We start from the raw sequence: 19692 nt of genomic DNA, 5'->3' as shown, positions 1-19692 counted from the left end.
AGCAGAGGGTTTGGCTGTGATCTGAAATTTGGCAGCAACATACAAATCTGCCACCGTCAAACAGAGAGCTTGATTGTGATCTGAAATGTTCATTTCCTCTCAGACAATAATCACCCATCCTCTGCATCCATTATCCCCTTAATCATGTTTGTGATTCAGGTAGAAAGCCTTCTATTTATCACCAGCATTCTTAGGGTTGGGTGGGTGGTTTGCCCTTGATTCCTTTCCATGCTTGTCTCCACATGTTGAGGCTCTGGACCCATTCTCTGGCCCAAAGACACAGCCATAGGACTCACCTAACAAGATGTAAAAGACCAGGGTTTAGAAAGTACTGTGGTCCTAAATAAGGACCACCTTTGTATTAGTATGCTAGCCTCTTAGATGCTGGGGTAACAACTGATTTCTTGGTTTCAACTTTGTCACTAGTATTTCTCTTAAAATAGCAAAAAAATTATTCTGTTTCTCCAGTGAGAGAGAGGAATACCTATTATTTAGCATTTTCAGTATCTATCCTATAAGTGGTTTGCATCAACACTCTGTGTGTAGATTGCTTTTAAAATAGCAGAGTAGGGAAGCTGATGCTTTCAACAAGCAGTTTAACCTCATGCCAATGTGATAACATCTCTGGCCTTGACTACCACTCATATAAGCCAGATCAGGAGGAGCTCCTTTTCATAAGCTTAATATCAACAGTATCCACGTTCTGTCTTTTTGTTTGTTTTGCTGCACCTCGTGGCATGTGGGATTCTAGTTCCCTGACCAGGGATTGAACCTGTGCCCCCTGCAGTTGAAGCTCAGAGTTCTAACCCCTGGACTACCAAGGAATTCCCCCACATTCTGTTTTAATTCTCATTTGGTTGGTGTCTCACACAGCACTCCGCACACTCAGTTCATTTTCTCCCGCAGTCAAGTATAGAGTCCGTTAGGCATAGAATAGGTATTGATTAAAAAGGAGAAAGTCATATCTTGAGCCATTCACTTTCAAAAGTAATAAGTGAATCTAAGATAATCAGCTAAAAACTATTAAAAATAACAAGAACCCAGTCAGCTTTCAAAGTTAACACAAAAAGTAATAACTTTTCTTATGCAAATTAGATTAAAAAATTTAATAGAAAGAAAGATTCTATTTACAATACCAAGAACAGCAAATGGAAAGAAGGAATAAATTTAACAAAAAAATACAGGGTTTAATTGTTTTAAGCTTCAAAATTATTCTAGGTGATTTTTAAAATTTCAAATAATTGAAAAAATATGTCTTATATAAAGATAGCAATTTTCCTTAAGTTAATTTAGAAATTTATCTAATTTAATGTGATCTCAATAAAATAGGATTTTCTGAGTATTGGAGGAAATTAAATTAGATATTGTAAATACCTTGTGAAAAATAACCATGTGAGAATTTCTAGGAAAATTCTAAAAAAAGAGGGTAATTAGAGACAATTAGCTGAATAAAATATTAAAATGAATTATAAATATAGAAATCAAAACAATGTGGAAAAGATAGAATATTGGACAGAACAGAACATAGAAGTAGACCTCCAAACAAACTCAAATTTGAGACCCAAATACAAATAGACTCAAAGACAAATAGACTCAAATTTGTGTTAGTTCCTAAGACACAAGTAAAAATGCAAAATGTCTAAGATGGCACTTGAAACAAGAGAAAAATGAAGTACTCAATAAATTGTGTTGGGAAAACTGGTTGGTCATCTGAAAAAAAAAAAAAAAGCTAGAGTCTTCACTTCTTTTACAATGCATATAGATTAAATATAGAAAAAAATTAAATAAATTTGAAGAATTAGCATTAAAAACATTTATCTTGGAATTAAGTCTTCCAGGTAAAATGAAAAACCCTGAAGCCATAAAGGGAAAGATTGATACACATTTATCAATAAAAAGTGTATTTTATACATAAGTGAAAATGTCTATACAGTTCAAAGTACCTAATATGCAAAATCAAAAGCAAGTGAAGACTGAGAAAAATACCTGCAACACATATGACCAAAAAAGGGCATATTTGCTTAATATACGAGAGCCTTTATGAATAAGAAAATGATCTACAAACAAAAGAAAAAATGAATAATAAGAAGAATAGGCAATTTATAGAAAGAGAAAAATAAATGGCAAATAAATACAGAAAAGCTGCTAGACCTCAGTTAGGAAAATGACAGTTAAAGCAACAGTTACATTCTCTGCCAGACTGACAAAGACAGAAAATGTTGCTAAAAGACCATGTTGCCAAGATGATGGTGAAGCAGGTATTGGAAGCATAAATTGGTGCAACTCCATTAGGGAGCAATTTGACCATGTTCAAAGTTACTAGTGCGCACACACGGTAAGTTGGCGATTTTACATCTAGGAATCTGTTTACAAACATATTCACGGATTACACAATTATGTACATGTAGATATAATCCTCACTGCATTGCTTGTCATAGCAAAGACAGGAAACAAGCTAAATGGTCATCAGTAAGAGACTCATTCAATAAACTAGAGTTGGTTTATTCGGTGGAATACCACGAAGGTATTAAAATAACAAGTTAAATCTGAATGTGCTACTCTGAAAAGATTATCAAGCTTCTATACTCTTAAGTGAATAAGTATGAATCTGGAGTATAGTTTTCTTCCATGCATATTTTTAACGAAAATAAAAACATATATGTACATATGCATATAAGCTTAAAAATTTTCAAGTAGGTTTTCCCCCAAAATTGCTAATGATACATATTTCTGAAAGTAGGACAAAAGGTCTAAAGCAGAAGAGAGATACTTTGTGTTTTTCTACTTTTTTATATAGTTTGGATGTTTTTATTATGTGCTTTTATTTATATAATATAGATATTAAATTCCCAATATAGATCATTATTACATGTGCATTAGAATGATTTCTTTTCTAATTTGATCTCAAACATTGAAAAGTCTTCCACTGTGATGTTTTATCCCTGAACATCGTGCATAAATATCTCAGTCCTTCGGGACAACAGTCAATTGGGATTTCTAATGAGGAATCTTTAGGTCTCCAGCACTAAACAAGCCACTGTAAGGGACAGCGAATCAGTTTCATTTGTGTGGTTATCTTGGTAATTGTCGGATACTCTGGTGCCTTGTAGCAGGAAGGATTTTGAGCCTGTGTCCCAGGTCAGTGGGAAAGAGCATTGAGATCAGTTGAGAAGCTGTGTTCACGAAAAGGCTGAGAGTAGAAGAGGCGATGGAGAGGCAGTAATATTAGCCCAGAGCTATGATGTTGACAAGTCAGATCTGGCCTTGAGGATGGAGCTGGAAGCAAAGCAGAGTTACAGGGTCAGATCTGGAAGCTGGAACTTCAGATACTTAGATTGGAGGAGGGATGGGTGTTTGCCTGGGGCAGCCTCTAGTGTGGAAGATCTCACACTAGTCTAAAAAAAAGAGAAAGATTTACAGGTCCAGGGTAGATCTTTAATGTCATATATAGCAAATATCAGGGGGGTAAATTATGTCTGAAATTAAGCTGATGCTATGAGAAATAAAGTTTTTATAATTGGAGGAAAATTAAGTAATGGAAGAAGCAAAGCTCAGCAGAGATGCTCACTTCCCGGGCCTCCTTAGATGAAGAGTGTTGTTCTTGGTCTTCTGGTAAGGCCTGGGCAAGAAGGCTGTTTATGGTTCTTTTTCATTCTATCAGTTTTTTTTTTTTTTTTCCTCCCTCTAGGAGATTATACCATAAGTTCTATTGGTATAGAGAAGTCATAGGTAAAAAAAAATAAAGCAAAATGAAAACCACAGAAAGAATGTTCTTGCTGGTTCCAGCCTAAAGAAGTTCAGTGTAAAATCAGTGAACTATCCATGGAGAGGACATTTCTCTTATGCCTTTACTGCTCTGAACTTCTTTTTATTAAAAACATATTAATTGAACACACAACTATATACCAGGCACTGTGCGTTATGTGCTCTACCTGCAGTTGTCTCATTTAATCTGCACAAAAACCTTATTTTGTCATTCCTGTATTAGGTTAAGTAACTTGTCCAAGGTCACACATTTTGTAACTAGGTCTGTCTGACTTCAGAACCCATCTTCCTAACCACTAGGCAACACAGCCTCTTCCTTTGGACTCTTGTGAAGACTGATCCTCCTTGAACCCCTTCCTGAATTTTTTTCTTTTGTTCTTTAAGCACCATCCTCCAAAGTTGACACTTTTTCTCCTCCACCATTAGGTAGGCCTAGCTGAGAAAGTAAGCACTAGATCAAAGCCATTGAGACCATTTTTAAAGAAAGCTGTGTAGCAATAAATATTAACATCCTGCTCTTTGGTGGAGCAATTCCACCTACAGGAGTTTGAAGAAACAATGATGCACAAAGATGGCCAATTCATCATTATTTGTGAACAGTATACACTTTATCACCCACTCCAGTGTTCTTGCCTGGAGAATCCCAGGGACGGGGGAGCCTGGTGGGCTGCCGTCTCTGGGGTCGCACAGAGTCAGACACGACTGGAGAGACTTAGCAGCAGCAGCATACACTTTATCAATACTCTAAAATTGGACATATGCCCAGCTATGGAGATAAGTATATTATGACACATTCATACACTAGAATTCTATGCTAGCACTAAAAATGACTAAGTGGATCTGTATTTATCAACACAGAAAGATGTTAATGACATGGCATTGAGTGACAAAGCAAGTGACAAAGAATATGCAGAGTATAATCCTCTTGATGTAAAAGTTGTGGTTTGGGGGCATGTTTGCATGCATAAAGAGATGTCTGGAAGAACAGTCTTTAAAATGCTAACCGTGGATTCTTCTATGTGGTTGAGATTTGAATAAGTCACCTTACTCCTGGTACTTTTCTGTAGTTCTTTTTATTATAATAAATGTGTACCATTTAAAAAATCTGCAATAAAAATTTGACGATTCTCATTTGGGAAGGAAAAACACATGGAGGAATTCACACCCCGCTAACTTCTTGTCCTACTAATCAGCGGTCAGTGTGGTTATGGTCAGCAGGCGTATTCGGCAGTATAAGGAATTTCTGTCTGAAAGCGATTACATGTCCCAGTCAGAAATTGGTGGCAGCCACTCAGCTGAAGTCTTCATGAAGCTGTTTTCAGTGGCTACCAGACTACTTTCTCTTGGAAAGGATGAGGGAGTCTCACCAAACCCCAAGCTGCTCTGGGGTTTTCTCCATTTCCTCTGTAGGACTCAGTCAGGCCCCCCGAGTCCTAGGGGGATTCCATAGACTGGTTCCACAGGACAAAGTCCCCTTCAGAATGCGGAGTACCTGTAGGGGACCCTGCCATGGTCCATACGGGAGTTTGTAGAGGGACTAACCATAACTGTGGTCATGCCCCCTTCTTGATGGAATCGCAGAATTAAAAAGAAACTCAGAGTTGCTCCAGGTCACCCTGCTGTGTGTATTACTGTTGACGCTGCTGTTTTCCTCAAGGACACCCAAGAAACGAAACCTCTTGCCTTCCCACCACTTGCTTTTGTTTTTGTGCCACTTTGCTGAGCAGGACTTTGCTCTGCAGATGGTGTTGCTCTCACACGTCCTTTTGCAACGGGTGAGTTAAGAAGTAGGCCATTAACCAGGACATGTGAACAGTCCAGACACTGTTCAGCAACAGAGCCCAACCACATAGTAAGAGACCAGAAAGGCAGAGAGTCCCAGGTTGAAAGGGGCTAAATTGAAAAGTTCCATTATTTTATTTATGTATTTGGCTGTGCTGGGTCTTAGGGATCTAGTTCCCTGACCAGGGACTGGACACGGGTCTCCTGCATTGGGAGCTCAGAGTCTTAGCCACTCGACCACAAGGGAAGTCAAGGTTCATTTATTTTAAAAAAGATCTTAAAGGTGTAATCCGAAATCAAAAGGACAATGACATACTAGGGGAATATTTCTGTCAAATTAAATAAATTCAGATTTAATACTTACAGTATAGAAAGAACAGCCTTTTTAAGAAAAACCTCAAGATGCCAGTAGGTAAGTGGGCACAGGCTATGAACAGAAAGCTTACGTAATGCTTTTTCCTACTGAAATGAACATAGCCCAATTTTCTATTCTGATTGTGAAAACAATACACACCATGGGTTTCCCAGCCTCGGCAATATTGACGTTTTGAGTTGGACAGTTCTTTGTTGTGTGTGTGGGAGGGGGTTGGTCTCCAGGATTGTAAAATCTAAAACCTACCCACTAGATGCCAGTAGCACCACCTTGCCCCTCTGCTTATGAAAATCAGAAATATTTCTAAATCTTCCCAAATGTTCCTTGGGGGGTCAAAATTTTCCTTGGTTGAGAATGCTATACTAGGGAATACATATATAGAAATTTATTTCTTCTTAGTAATCAATAACCTGTAACATTATAATGAAATTAAGAAACTTTCCAAAAGTTTGTTAGCAAAATAAATTATTTAAAATTACAACACTTGGGACTTTCTCTGTAGTCCAGTGGTTAAGACTCTGAACTTTCACTGCAGGGGGCATGGGTTTGATCCCTGATTGGGGAACTAAGGTCCCCAGTGCCATGCAGAAAGGCCAAAAAAAAACCCAAAAACAAAAACACCTAAAATTACAACACCTAAATCCTGACAATGTCGTTGTAATAATTAATATATACATTCAAGGCCGATGACACTGTATATCTTACACAACCTTTTATAAAAATACTAACCAAGGACTGCAAGATGTTCACTACACCATTATTTACAACAGCAACCAAAATCTCCAGCATTAGAAAACCACATAAGGTAAACTGTGGACCATCCTTTTGTTGATGTAGCCATTAAAATAATAATTATGGTGATTTTGTAAGTATACTCTAAGTATATATACAAATTTGTCTTTTCTTTTCTGTCATAATAGTTTTGTCACACTTCCAAAAATCACCATAATTATTATTGTAATGGTTGTATCAACAAACAGATGATCAACTGTTTGCCTTACATGGCTTTCTAATTGCTGGACATTTTGGCTGCTATTATTTGTTAAAAAGGACAAGATGGCAACATGTACAAATGAAAAGGGTTGTGTTTAGAGGACTAGAATCATGGGTGGGTATACTTTTTAAAAATATATCTTTAATATATTTATATTGTATGTTTTTTTATTAAAAAACGTAAGAAAATGATCAAATAGACCCTGAGTGAATTCTGGTGGACAGAGGATGAGAACAGTGAGGGTATCCCTGAGTTAGAATTTAGGAGAAAGCCTTTGGCAGAAGATCTCATAATTTATCTTCCAAACAGGGACATTTTTGAGAGTGAAAAGAGCCACTAGTAAAAAATTACATGAGGACAATACTATGAACTGGGAGTGTCCCAGTAAACATCTGGTCACACTAGAATGAAGGGAACCAAGGAGGATGACCTAAGGCTCTTAGGAAATTCACGAGTAAAGATTAAGTTCAGAGCCAACTAGAGGGGGCTAGATTCCTGGTGCTAGAAGGCAATTACCTGCACGAGATGACCCTGTTACTAAAATATTTTCCAGTTACTCAGCGGACACAAAAATATGCCTATTGCTAAGAGGGTGCGGTAGTCCAGAAAATGACAAAAACAAAGGCCATATTCCTAGTACTGGAGCTCATGTCGACAGAAATGATTCTTTCTGCTGTATAAGTATATATGAAATGCCTCCTATGGGCATTTTTTTTTTTCCTAGGTGATGAGAGTTCAGCAGGGACAAGACAGACTAAGTCCCTGATTTCAGGGACCTTACATTCAATCAGAAGTCACACTGGAAAATCAACTGACCAATTGTTATTTACTATCTCACTAATCACACACAGTGAGGAGGGCTTCAAAGGAAAGCAAATGGTGCAGTGTTAACAGTGACTTAAGGACTGGGCTGGGAATGGTGTCAAGGAAGGTCCTTCTGAGGGCCTGACATCTGAAATCAAATATGAGTCATTGTAAGGAGCCCGGGAAGATCTCGGGAGAGAGTGCTATCTGCAGAGCCTTCAGGTCAAACTCTGTGGGGCCTGTCAAGGGTCAGAAAGATGCCTTGTGGGGCCCAGGACTGTGAGCTCAAGAAGAGGAAGGAACTCAGGAAAAAAGGCCATTGTGCCCCAGGGAGCAGGAACCAGATGGGGTGGGGGTGGGGGTGGGGGCCTCAGTAAAATGAATTCAAATCCAGTGGGGACAGGGAGAGGGCAGATATATCTGAACCTAAATTCTAATCCACAAATGTAAAGCAATTACACTTCACTGGGCTGTTTGAGAAATAATTCGAGCGCAAATGTCAAAAGAAAGCAATAGCGCATTTGTCAGTTTTGCATTGGAGAGAAGATTTTATTTGTTTAATGCAGAGAGGCCAGTATTTTCCTATAAATCAATCACATGAAGATATCAGAAGTAGATCATATGTGAAAACGTATGCCCTTCTTTCCAGTTGGTTATACAAACTTTAAGAACGCTGTTTCCCTGGCTGGGTTTTTCACTACAGTTGGTCAGGTCTCCTTTGCTTCGTTTGGTTGGGACAGGTCAAGTTGAGGCCAGGGAAACTGCATGCAGGGTTCTGATAGTGCTGTAATTCAGCTGCCTCCACTCCACAGCTTCAGTCTGGGGAACAACAATGTGGCTAAGCAGGCCTTAAAAAAAAAAAAAAAGAATCTGCTTCCCTGATGGCTCAGTTGATAAAGAATCCACCTGCAATGCAGCATACCAGAGTTCGATCCCTGGGTCGGGAAGATTCCCTGGTGAAGGAAATGGCAATCCACTCCAGCATTCTTGCCTGGGAAATCCAATGGACAGAGGAGCCTGGCGGGCTACAGTCCATGGGGTCACAGGAGTCAGAAATAACTTACCGGCTAAACCACCACCAAACACTCATTTGTAACTCTTCTAGAGTTAAATGCAAAAGCAATAAAAGTACTTAAATGCTTGGTTAAACACTCCCTGGAAAATTTCATGGATATCACAAATTTAGCAGACTCTTCAAATGCAGGTCTCAGATTTTGGTAAATTCTTACAGACTCCAAGTTGGCAATCAAGAAACATGATTTTACTGATCACTTCACTGTGTGCCAGGCACAGTCCCAGGACAAAACACTGTCTTTCACTCCAGACCGTGTTTTGTCCTTCACTGAGAATGAAACAGTGAAGACAAGGATGGCTCCTGTCCTCACCGAGCTTAACAATCCATAGGACAAATAATTTGATGAAGTTATCATTAATGAGATTCCAATAAGTCCTCTACCTCTTGCCTTTCTATAAGAGTGAACTATTTTGGGCCACTTGAAATTTTCACCAACTATAAGACTCTTTGCCTTAAATAGCCATTTACTTTTAGAAAAAATTTTGACTTAGAAATATCCTCTTCCTTCTTTAAAGTTCTTTATATTATTTATACTATGTTACACAATAAATACATTTAATAAAACAAAATATAAGTAAATATATAAATATGATATCATAAATTTAACAACATCAAACTGTATATATTTATATTGTTTTATTATTTTCAAGAAGAATCTACTATGAACATACGTCTCAAGCTAGTTGTTCATTAAGCTCACCTGGCAAGTACTGGAACAACTAAATTGGAACCTCTCAGTGGTAAAATCCAGGAATCAAGATTTAAAAAAAAAAAAAAGCTCTCCAGGAAACTGCAGTGTGCAGCTAGGGCTGAGAATTGGGGAGTGGTGACATTTAGAAGCCTGTCTGATGCATGTGGTAGAATGTGTGGAGTGAATCTGGGGCAATTTTGTGAGTAGATACCCAGACGCTCTGTCCCAGAGACCTGGAGCTTAAAACAAAACCAAAGAAAACAGTTCAGACCTTGATGTTGATGGAAATTATTAGTTTGTTTTTCAAAACTGGACGATATCCTTTCTAACTTGAGGTGTCAGGAGTTATAGAAAAACTATCCAGCAGAGGCATCAACAAGTCACCACTTGTATTTTAGATTTTTCTCAAATAAGAAGTTCAGAAGTAGACAGACCAGAGATAGTACAAGAATGTCATCAAAGAACCAACCTCCTTCTCTCTCTTGGGCAGTCATTCTCAGGATGGGGGGTTTCATCCCGAAGGCTGCAAGATGGCTCCTGAATCTCCAGGCATCAATCTGTGTCCAGAGAGGTTAGCGTTTTTCTGGTGAGGCTTTCCGTTTTATCCCCGGGGAAGCGAAGCTTCATCCTCTCCCTCCCTGTATTTCTGCTTATGTCTCATTGGTCAGAATCTGTCACATGGTCCTATCTAGCTGCAGGGGAAGCTGGGTAATTGAGGAATTCTTTTCCTAGCCTCTCTAGAGGAAAGCAGGGGTAAGGAGTTCAGGATAGATGTTGAGTGAGCCATCTTATAGTGTTTCTCATATATGAGATCAATGAAGTCATGGTCCTGAAAGCCAAGGAACAGAAGAGAGGGCAGGGCCCTGAGGGGCGTGGCTGATGTGGTTAAGTGCCAGTGGATGACCAGGTGCTGACAGTCCTGGAGCTTCAGCTTTAAGGCTCAAAAGTATAGATTTCTCCAGAATTCAATGCAAAGACCTGTGGTTTAGTGATTCTTCTCTCCTCCTCAGGTGAGGAACAGGAGTGGGGCTATTTTCCCAGGATTGGTGGGAGACATAGCACAGATCCCACTATGGCTTGGGACGTGCCCTGCCTCTCCGTTCATGGACTTCTCCAGGAATGGTGGGCTCCAGCCTAGTTCTGCCTGGGAGGGCGGGGGGGTTGCAGACTGCTGGGGATTGAGACAAGAGCTGGGTGTGAGCTTCACACACCACTCTCGTATTGAAGTGTGGGTGGGAGCTGAAAGGTCACCCTACCAATAACTGTAGGTTCTGTTGAGGAGAAAAACACAGGGACTATTTTCACCCTTCTGGAAAGTGTGATTAGAAAACTCAAGGAGAAGGTCAAGGCACTAAACCAGACCTGGCAGGAAGACGCTCCAAGCCCTGCAAAGGAGGCCTGGAGAGTCCCCGCTAGAGCCTTGGGTTAGAGTTAGTCCTTAGCCTCAGTCCCAACTGGCTTCCCTGTGGGGAAGGGACCTGCCTGGGGATTCCCCATCATTGAAGCACTCTACAGTGACCCCCTGCTTGGCCCCTCCACTAGGGAATTTCCCAGAATGTTCCCACACCCCCAAGAAGCCTCCTCCTTAGCCACCCCCAAACTGCTTGTGGTTCATGGTAAGGGCAGCGCCAAGTAACCTCACAGGTGAGGGTGAATTGTGAATATTAGCATCTCAATTTGCATGAGGCGGGAAGAGAGGGAAGATGAAATAGGAAAGTCAACCAGGCTGAGGCCTCACAGGAGATAATTACCAGGTATCATAAGATTTAAACAGACTTCAAAGGCAACAGCGGATGGTGGGCACAGGCTCTGAAGGCAGACAGTCTCAGTTCAAGTACTGGTGCTACAGCTGACAAGCTGTGTGACCTTGAACAAGTTACTGAACTTCTCTCTACCTTAGATTTCCCTCTTCTGTACAATGTGGCTAGTAACATTATCTACCACATAGGGTTGTTGCAAAGATTAAATGTAATGGTAACTGTAATGTACTTGGCACATGGTATCGCCCAAGAAATGTTAGTCATTATTAATTCAAACTGGATTAGTCTTTTAAATTTTTGGTTTCTACTACCTATCTCATATACATTGAGCCTACATACCTCTGGTTCCAACACACAACTACTCTTTCCAAACAGTTAGAGGCTCTAGTTGGCTAATACACAGGTAGTCAATTTAAAATCTGAAATATTTGAAAGTTAGAGAGGGCTTGGGCTTCTAGTCCTCTGGTTTTCAACATTCACTGAACATTAGACTCCCCTGGGGAGCCTTTAACAACTCAATGCCCAGGTGCACCACAGCCTGATTAAATCAGAATCAGGCATCAGTAAAACTTTCCAGGGATCCCACTGATCCTAGTGTGTGACCAAGATTGAGAATCACTGTGTTGGTCCAGTCTTCCTAGTTTAAAGTGAGGCAACTGCCGCTCAGAGAGGAAAAGGATGTCACCGAGAGTCACCCAGCCAGAGCCAGGACCAAGACCCCTGTCCACTGTTACCTGATGGAGCCCTCCCACTCCCCCACCCCCATTGCCATGTATTCCAGACCATGCTGTGGTCTGGGGATGGTCTGGCCCCAAGTCAACCCTCTCATAGAGTAGCTGCACATTAGACTCCATCCCAGCTCAGGGCAGGAGGTGATGATTAGCTCTGTGTTTGGAAGAGTATGACTGACCCAGGGTTCTTGTGTTGTCTTGAAGGATCACCAAACCAAGACCCAGTTTTCTCTTAGAAGGCTAGTGATCTTAGTGACTCCAGAGACCCTGAGTCGTCAAGTCTCTCAGGAGAAGCAGTGGGTGGGCTAAAAGGAGCACAGGACTGAAGATGGAGAAGCCGAGAGCCCAGCCCTGTTCTGCATCTGCCTGGTTCTGGGCCTTTGGATCAGTCACCCACTCAAACTTTCTGGACCTCCGAGAAAAATGTGTCTTTTTATTTTTATTTTTTTACTTTTTATTTTGTATTGGACTAGAGCTGATAAATAATGTTTAGTTGATAGTTTCAGGTGGACAGCAAAGGGACTCAGCCATACATATACATGTATCCATTCTCCCCCAAACTCCCCTCCCATCCAGGCTGCCTCATAACACTGAGCAGAGTTCCTTGTGCTATATGGTAGGGCCTTGTTGGTTATCCATTTTAAATATAGCAGTGTGTACATGTCGATGATACGAATGAATTTATTTACAAAACATAAACAGATTCACAGACTTAGAGAACGAATTTATGGGTGTCGGGGGTCGGGGGTGGGGTGGGGGAAGGGATAGTTAGAAAATAAGTGTCTCTAGGTGGATCTAGAGCTCTTTGTTTCAGCAGCTGCTGCCACCAGCCTGTACTCCTTTAGGGATGGGAGTAGGGGGTTTGTGCAATAGGTTTCTCCCAGGGTCTCAGTTGGCCTCATCTGTAAAATGGAGACAATGATAAGGGCTGGCCTTACATAGCCACCTCAGAGGGTTATTGCAAGGAGCCTAAAGGATCTAAATGTATCCCCAAAAGTAAAAAGCAGGTTATGTGGAAGCCCAAGAGCAGCTCTGCCCCCCCACCTTAGGAGAAGACACACACATTAGAAGCTAAAATTTACTTTCTAAATGTTACTTTCCTTTCCCCTTGTTGAGTTCTCGGTTTCCAGGCCCTATTGGGAATTCAGGGGGAAGTTAGGGGGGCTGTGATCATGGTACTTCTGGGTGGAGAGCTGCTCTCAGGTGTCCCTCAGCCAGGTGTCCCTGTGTGAACCCTTTGCAGGGCATGCTGGGACCCAGGGAGGGTCAGAGTGGACCTAGGCCGGGCAGGGGTAGGTGGGGATGAGAGCCCTAGATCAGCTGCTCGCTTCTGCGAGGGAAGCCAGGCTCTTCTTCTGCGAAGCTTCTGGCTGGCTGCAGGGCCCCTGGGCTGGCAGTGCAGGTTTCTCTGGGGCCCTGGCAGGAAACAGTCTTGCTTCCCAAGGTAAAGACGAGTTTCTTGTCGCAGCTGGTTGTTTTCTAGTTAGAGGCCATGGTGGTTTTGAACACTCCCCTGGAGCTCCGGGATCTCCCAGGGGGCAGGGAGAAGGAAAGGACGAAGCTGGAGCTCAGCAGGGTGGCTTAGGGAGGAAGAGCCCGCTGTCACTTCCCGAAAGCCGCCGGCCTCTGGGCGGAGAGAAGGTCAGAGCGGTTGGTCCCTGCGGCCCGCCTACCCCGCCCCTCCCTTCTGCCTCGGGGTTTGCCCAGGCTCTTCGGAGCGCAGAACTTACAGTAAATGTTGTCACCGGTGGAAACTCTCAGAGGGGGCGAGGAAAAGGGCCAGAGGAAGGGGCCAGGACTCCCGGCCCCCAGTTCCCGTCTTGCCAACGCCCCCCAGTCTCATGTGTTGCTTTATCTTACCTTTTGGTAAAGAGAGGGGACGCCCTTTCTCTGGGATGTGCCCGGAAATAACCAAATGGTGAGATGAATGAGCCGGTCACACCTTGCAGAAGCAGCAGCCAGTGCCCCTGTCTCTACCATCGTGGCTCTTGGTATCCCATCTCCCCACCCTGTTTTAGAGATGGGGTTTTCCTTTGTATCGACCTGGACACATTTTCTAGCCCCGGGCCACACACAGGAAATGCCAGGCTGAGGTTGAGCACGCTAGCGTCTGTCCTGTACAAACCGCCGGAAGCTGCCTTGATGGATAAGGCCACGTTCTCCTTACCACTTCAAAAGAACTCCCATTTGCAGGGCTTAGGGCAGTTGGCAGAGTAACTAACTCTCTCATTAACCTGAAGCTGGTTTTCTAAAGCAAATTTTAAATGTCAAGTTATCACACATCTGCTCACTGCCTACTGTAATTCTGAGTCAACTTCTGATCCATCGGTTGATGTCATCAGGCGGCCAATCAACAAGCACTTGAGTTCATACTCCACGCCAAGCACTTAATAAGTGCTTGGATAGTTAGAACACATTTATTATCACATTTAACATTACTAGCTATTATTTTCAAACTTGTTTGGTGATTAGAATAATCTGGGGCATTTGTTAAAAATTCAGATTCCCAGAATTCAAACCCCAAATCCCAAACTCACTGAGTTCAAACCTCTAGATTTCAGGAAGTGCCTGGAACTATATTTTTATCAGGCCTTCAGATTAGTTCTAATGTCATGGCAAGCTTGGAAAACAAGCTAAGTGAAACAGAACAAGAAAAATAAGACCTAGAATCCAAATATTAGGTCACTTTTTGAACAGAAATGTAATTTATTTGCATCTCCAGTGCCATTTTTTCTTCCTCTGTGGGTACCAATGATTAGCAAAGACGATCTATCTGAGTCAAAGAATGTGAACATTAAAATCACATTGGAAATGCAATTCCCCTGGTTTTCTGAAGGTGGGATTGTTTTCCAGTAAATGCTAATTACCAGGGTGTAATTGTTGATTAATTAATGATGTGATCGGTAGTCAGAGCTCTTTACCCTGAGTCTTTCTTTTTAAAATTGCTGTGGCTGCGCTGAGTCTTTGTTTTGGCACATGTGGGCTTCTCTCTAGTGGCCGTGCACAGGCTTCTCTAGTTGCGGCATGCAGACTTAGGGGTTTTGCAGCATCTTAGTTTTCCAACCAGGGACTGAATTCACATCCCCTGTATTGGGGGGCGGATTCTTAACCACTGGACCACCAGGGGTGTCCTGAGGTTTTCTGATTAGCATATATCTGATGGTTCCCTGAAGCAAGGGGTAAAGATGTTTCTGGAAAAAAAGAAAGCACAGGTGCTGGGTCACACCCAGAGTTCCACAGGACAAGCTGCTGGGAGAGAGAACTCTGCTGGAGATTGACCATTTATCATTTAGAAGACCCCAAACATTTTAGAATCTGGGTGAAGTAGACAGTTAACCAAGGACTCCATTCATAAGACTAAATGCAAATGCTGGGAACCTTAGGCAAACACACCAGTGTAACAGAGCAGAAAAGAGTGAAATTAGTATAAGTCAGTCTCACAAACTCTTTTCCATTTTTTCCAGCTCTAGCTGGTCATGCACTGGCCTGGACATGCACTTGCCACTCTCAACTCTCATATACACTTATGGAGACCTATGCATGTACCTGCACGCAAAGGAGCACACTAATGCAATTCACACATGCCTTCACACACACACACACACACACACATATCTCTGTTAGTTGGGACCGAATGCAACTGCCATTTTCCGAGGTCAAAATAAATATCAGCAATTTCATATGGTTTGATCTAAACAGCTATGCATATACATGTACAAATATACATGTATTTATACAGATGCATGGGCTTCCCTGGTGGCTCAGATGGTAAAGAATCTGCCTGCAACGCCGGAGACCTGGGTTCGATCCCTGGGTTGGGAAGATCCCCTGGAGCAGGGCATGGTAACCCACTCCAGTATTCTCGCCTGGAGAATCTCCATGGACAGAGGAGCCTGAGGGGCTGCAGTCCATGGGTCTCCAAGAGTCGGGTGCGACTGAGCACAGCACAGGACTAAGCACAGCACACAGCACCGCACCCATCCACACACATGACACATGCAAATACACACGCACGCGTGCACACACTCGCATGTGCAGAAAAAGTCACCGATGCCCTGCCTGGCCGTGCTAGTGGAAATCTAATGCGGAACTCCCATTGCCTCCTCCACGCCCCCCAATCTTCCCCTGCGCCCTGAGAGTAACCTGCAGTGTCCATCCTTTCTGCTCACAGGAGAGTGAAGACTTGGAGAAGCAGAACGCGGCACTGCGCAAGGAGATCAAGCAGCTCACGGAAGAGATGAAGTACTTCACGTCGGTGCTGAGCAGCCACGAGCCCCTGTGCTCTGTGCTGGCCCCCGGCACGCCCTCACCCCCCGAGGTGGTGTACAGCACCCACGCCTTCCACCAGCCTCACGTCAGCTCCCCGCGCTTCCAGCCCTGAGCTCCCCCGAGGGAGGGCGAGCAGAGAGCAGAGCCTCCGTCTCCAGCTGCTCCCGGGGTCTCGGGAGGGGCACACAGACTGTAGCCAGGCAGCCGTCCTCCGTCAGCATCCTCTTGCCAGCCAGAAAGCCAGAGGCAGAGGCCGGAACCCAGGATCGAGAGCCCGGGGACGGGAACGCGCGGCAACTGAAGTGTGTGCAGCCGCCTGCAGCATGGCCACACGCCGCTAGGGGCCCGGACCTTCAACTGGCTGGGAGGCCCGACCCAGAGATGGGTCAAGCATGACGCCCAAGTCTCGTGACCCAGAGGGAGCAGGGTACGGTATTTTTCTAAATAAATGTCTTAAAAGAAACCAATCTGGCAAGGGCTTGAAACCCAAAGTTCTGTCATTTTTTTGGTTCTTGGGCTCAGGAACCTTTAAAGGTCTGGAGACGCTGCTCATTCGGCTCTTTCCCACGGCTTGTTCATCTACTTGGGAAGCTGGGTTTTCTCAAAGCATCTTCAATTCCCCCTCTATGTATCTCCATCATTTCCCTCCCCAAATCGCCTCTATGTCATCTCCCACTTTCCATGCCTCATTGTATGATGCTTTCTAGATTGTCAGCTCTAGACAGTTCTAGGGTCATTCTCTGCAGGAGAGAAGGGCTGGTGCGGTGGAGTGGAATGGTCATTCAGGCTGGTACTCACCTCTCACAGGACTGCGCAGACTCAGCCCCTTCCAGACGGCCAGCCCTGGGGACTGCTGCATGCCTGGCCCCACGCCAGGAGCACTAGTAACTCAAGGAGCACCTCACAGGAAGGCAAGGCTTTCCTCTCTGCGGGGCAACCTGTGGTTCAGAGACACAGGCACCAGTGTCCTGCTGAGGACTCCACCTCCCCTGGGAAGCTGGGATAGTGCACACACAGCTTTGCTGTCTCCTCGAGGCTCCACGGTTTGAGGGCAGCAGCGGCTCAGATTAGTTCAGTCGCTCAGTTGTGTCCAACTCTTTGCGGCCCCATGGACTGCAGCACGCCAGGCCTCCCTGTCCATCACCAGCTCCCAGAACTCACTCAAACTCATGTCCATCAACTCGGTGATGCCATCCAACCATCTCATCCTCTGTCATCCCCTTCTCCTCCTGCCTTCAATCTTTCCTAGCATCGGGGTCTTTTCCAATGAGTCGGTTGTTTGTATCAGTTGGCCAAAGTATTGGAGCTTCAGCTTCAGCATCAGTCCTGTTATGTGGCTGAGATAACAGGATTATCTTCAGGGCTTCGAACCCACAAAATTTTGGCAGAGCTGAAACCAGTGTGCTCTGGTTTTCCTGCTCGGATGTCCACTTGCTCCTCAGAAATCCCCAGGCCAAGTGCCCTCTGGCCTTATCCATACCACTGCCCAAGAGCCATGGCAGGACCTGTCTCCACCGCTCCCCCCACCCCGACAGACACACACATGGCCCCTGATGAGCCAGCTGGGGCCCAAAATGACAGGGAGTGGCATGGAAGGTATCAGATGCAGCCCCTTAGCAGCCTCTGCAGCCCACCCCGTGGTCCTTCAGAGCCACTGCCTGTGGCCTCCCTGCTGGTAGCCGTCTTGGGATGCAGCGAGCATGGGGGGAAGGGAGGAACAAGCTTGCTCCCCGTGCCAGCATCTCGTGGGCCTGCCCGCTGACAGCTCTGGTTGACTTGAGGCAAGGTTTCAGGGCCCTTCCCTGTCCGTCTCTCCTACCCGCTGGGATTATGCCAGTGCTGGACTAGTGTGACTACTAAACTCTGCAGAGGCCTGCAAGTGCTGCGTCCTAGCACGTGGCCACCTGACCTCCCTGTGGCCTAACTGTGGGAGATGTGCAGCCCAAGGGCCTCTGAAGGTGCATTGCCTCCATTCAGCTCTCATCCCTGAAGTCGATTCCCCATGGAGGCCCAGCATGTGGGAAGGGGGCTTGGAGCTTGTTGGAGACAGGCCGGAAGACCTCTCCCAAGGATCAGCATTGCTTGCAGAATCCTGCATTTTAACCTTTGGTGTCCCAACAGAACTTGGTAAATGAGACTCCTCTTCCAGTGCACGAACTTGGTGTAGCCTGGGATGAGGGGCTATGGCAAGAAGGAACTCTCCTCCATTTCCTTCAGGGCTTGGTTTCTGGTAGCTCTGATACTTTGGGTAGCTCCTTCCCACACCTGTGTTAACAGGCAAAGCAAAGCCGCCAATGGCCCCTTGAGATATGGCCTGCATTGACTAGAATTTGATTTTTCTCTCTCAGTCTCAGGAAGCAGAACTTTCCAGCTAGCCCTTCCTGGACCAGACCTCTCTTGGGCCTCCCTCCAGTCAGAGATGTTGTCCCCACCCCTGCTCTAGCTCTGTGATTTCCCCCCAGAAACCCCCCGCAGGAGGCACATGACCAGTGCTGGGCACCTTCTGAATGACACTCAGAGCCATAACCAGAAATGCAGGGCTCACGTGTGCCACTCCTGTCTCTCGGCAAGGACTTCTCTTCCCCTTTCATTCGCTACTTTCTAATGAGCCTGGGAAGTTCCACTTCTCCTTTCTGATCAGTCTGACAGAGACCACAGAAGGCTAGGGTGAGTGTCAAAGCTGACTTCATTGCCACACAGGGAAATTGGAGGGGCAGCTACAGAGAGGTCTCAACTACCAGTGCCCTGACTTCGGATGTCTCACCATCCAGGCTCTGTCTCAGCCTCCTACCCATGACAGAGATAGTCCCTCAGGTGGGTGGCCCAGTCACGTATAAATCCCTCCAGGGCCCAGGGAGGCACTGTAAGTACATGAAACTCACTGGACGCAGGACAATTGGGAGTGGCTGGGAATGTGGCAGGCTGAACAATGAGCGCTTACCTGCTGAAAGCAAACAGCTGCCCCTCGGTCCCATTCCATGCTGCCCTGGAATTCAGGGCCAGTGTGGCCAGAGCTTCCTCTCCAAGAAAAGCCCCAAATCAGAATTTCTACATGAATTCCTCCAGTTTTTAAAACCCTCTGCCGATCAAACAAAATGTGTGTGTGGAGGAGGTTTGCCTCTCATATTTGCAGGGCTTGTAGCAAGAGTACAGAGGCCATGTACCCTATGGCTAAATATTTACTGGTATCAAACTTATAAAATATGTTAACTGTGTTAGACAAAATATGCTCTTTTCTCTTGCCTTGATAAATGGACCTTCCTCACAACCTGGAAGGTGGGGTTTGACTATAAAGTCCTGCGATGCTTCAGAACTTCGTATTAGCACAAGGCAGCACAGGGAGAAACAGCCTTGAGACTGCAACCTGTTCTCTTCTCGTCTCTCCTCCGGCTCCTCCACAGAGGCCTCGTGCGAATGTCGGTGGACATAACCAGCCTATGAGACCGGT

At 44.5% G+C, this 19692-nt stretch overlaps 1 protein-coding gene and 1 long non-coding RNA gene across 3 annotated transcripts in view; one reads left to right on the top strand and one right to left on the bottom strand.

Moving 5' to 3' along the window:
• The window catches only part of BATF (basic leucine zipper ATF-like transcription factor), a 43168-nt gene that overhangs the window by 5416 nt on the left and 18060 nt on the right, over positions 1-19692 (top strand). The window contains exon 3 of one of the 2 annotated variants that reach the window (XM_006053898.4): positions 16147-16711. The exons of the other annotated variant lie outside the window; for it this stretch is intronic. Coding sequence (XP_006053960.1) covers positions 16147-16356 — 210 coding nt within the window. The 3' untranslated portion in view covers positions 16357-16711. Of the gene's footprint in view, positions 1-16146; positions 16712-19692 lie in introns of those variants that run through there. 2 annotated transcript variants of the gene reach the window in all.
• LOC102394978 lies at positions 8246-10108 on the bottom strand. Its single transcript, XR_327156.3, has 2 exons — positions 9954-10108; positions 8246-8566 (listed from the first exon to the last, which is right to left on the bottom strand). It is a non-coding gene; the product is annotated as an uncharacterized LOC102394978 (long non-coding RNA).

Source organism: Bubalus bubalis, chromosome 11 (genome assembly GCF_019923935.1).
Source record: "Bubalus bubalis isolate 160015118507 breed Murrah chromosome 11, NDDB_SH_1, whole genome shotgun sequence".
In the NCBI taxonomy this organism is placed as follows: domain Eukaryota; kingdom Metazoa; phylum Chordata; class Mammalia; order Artiodactyla; family Bovidae; genus Bubalus; species Bubalus bubalis.
Note: the sequence above shows the minus strand (reverse complement) of the source record. Positions and strands in the feature narration are given on the sequence as shown.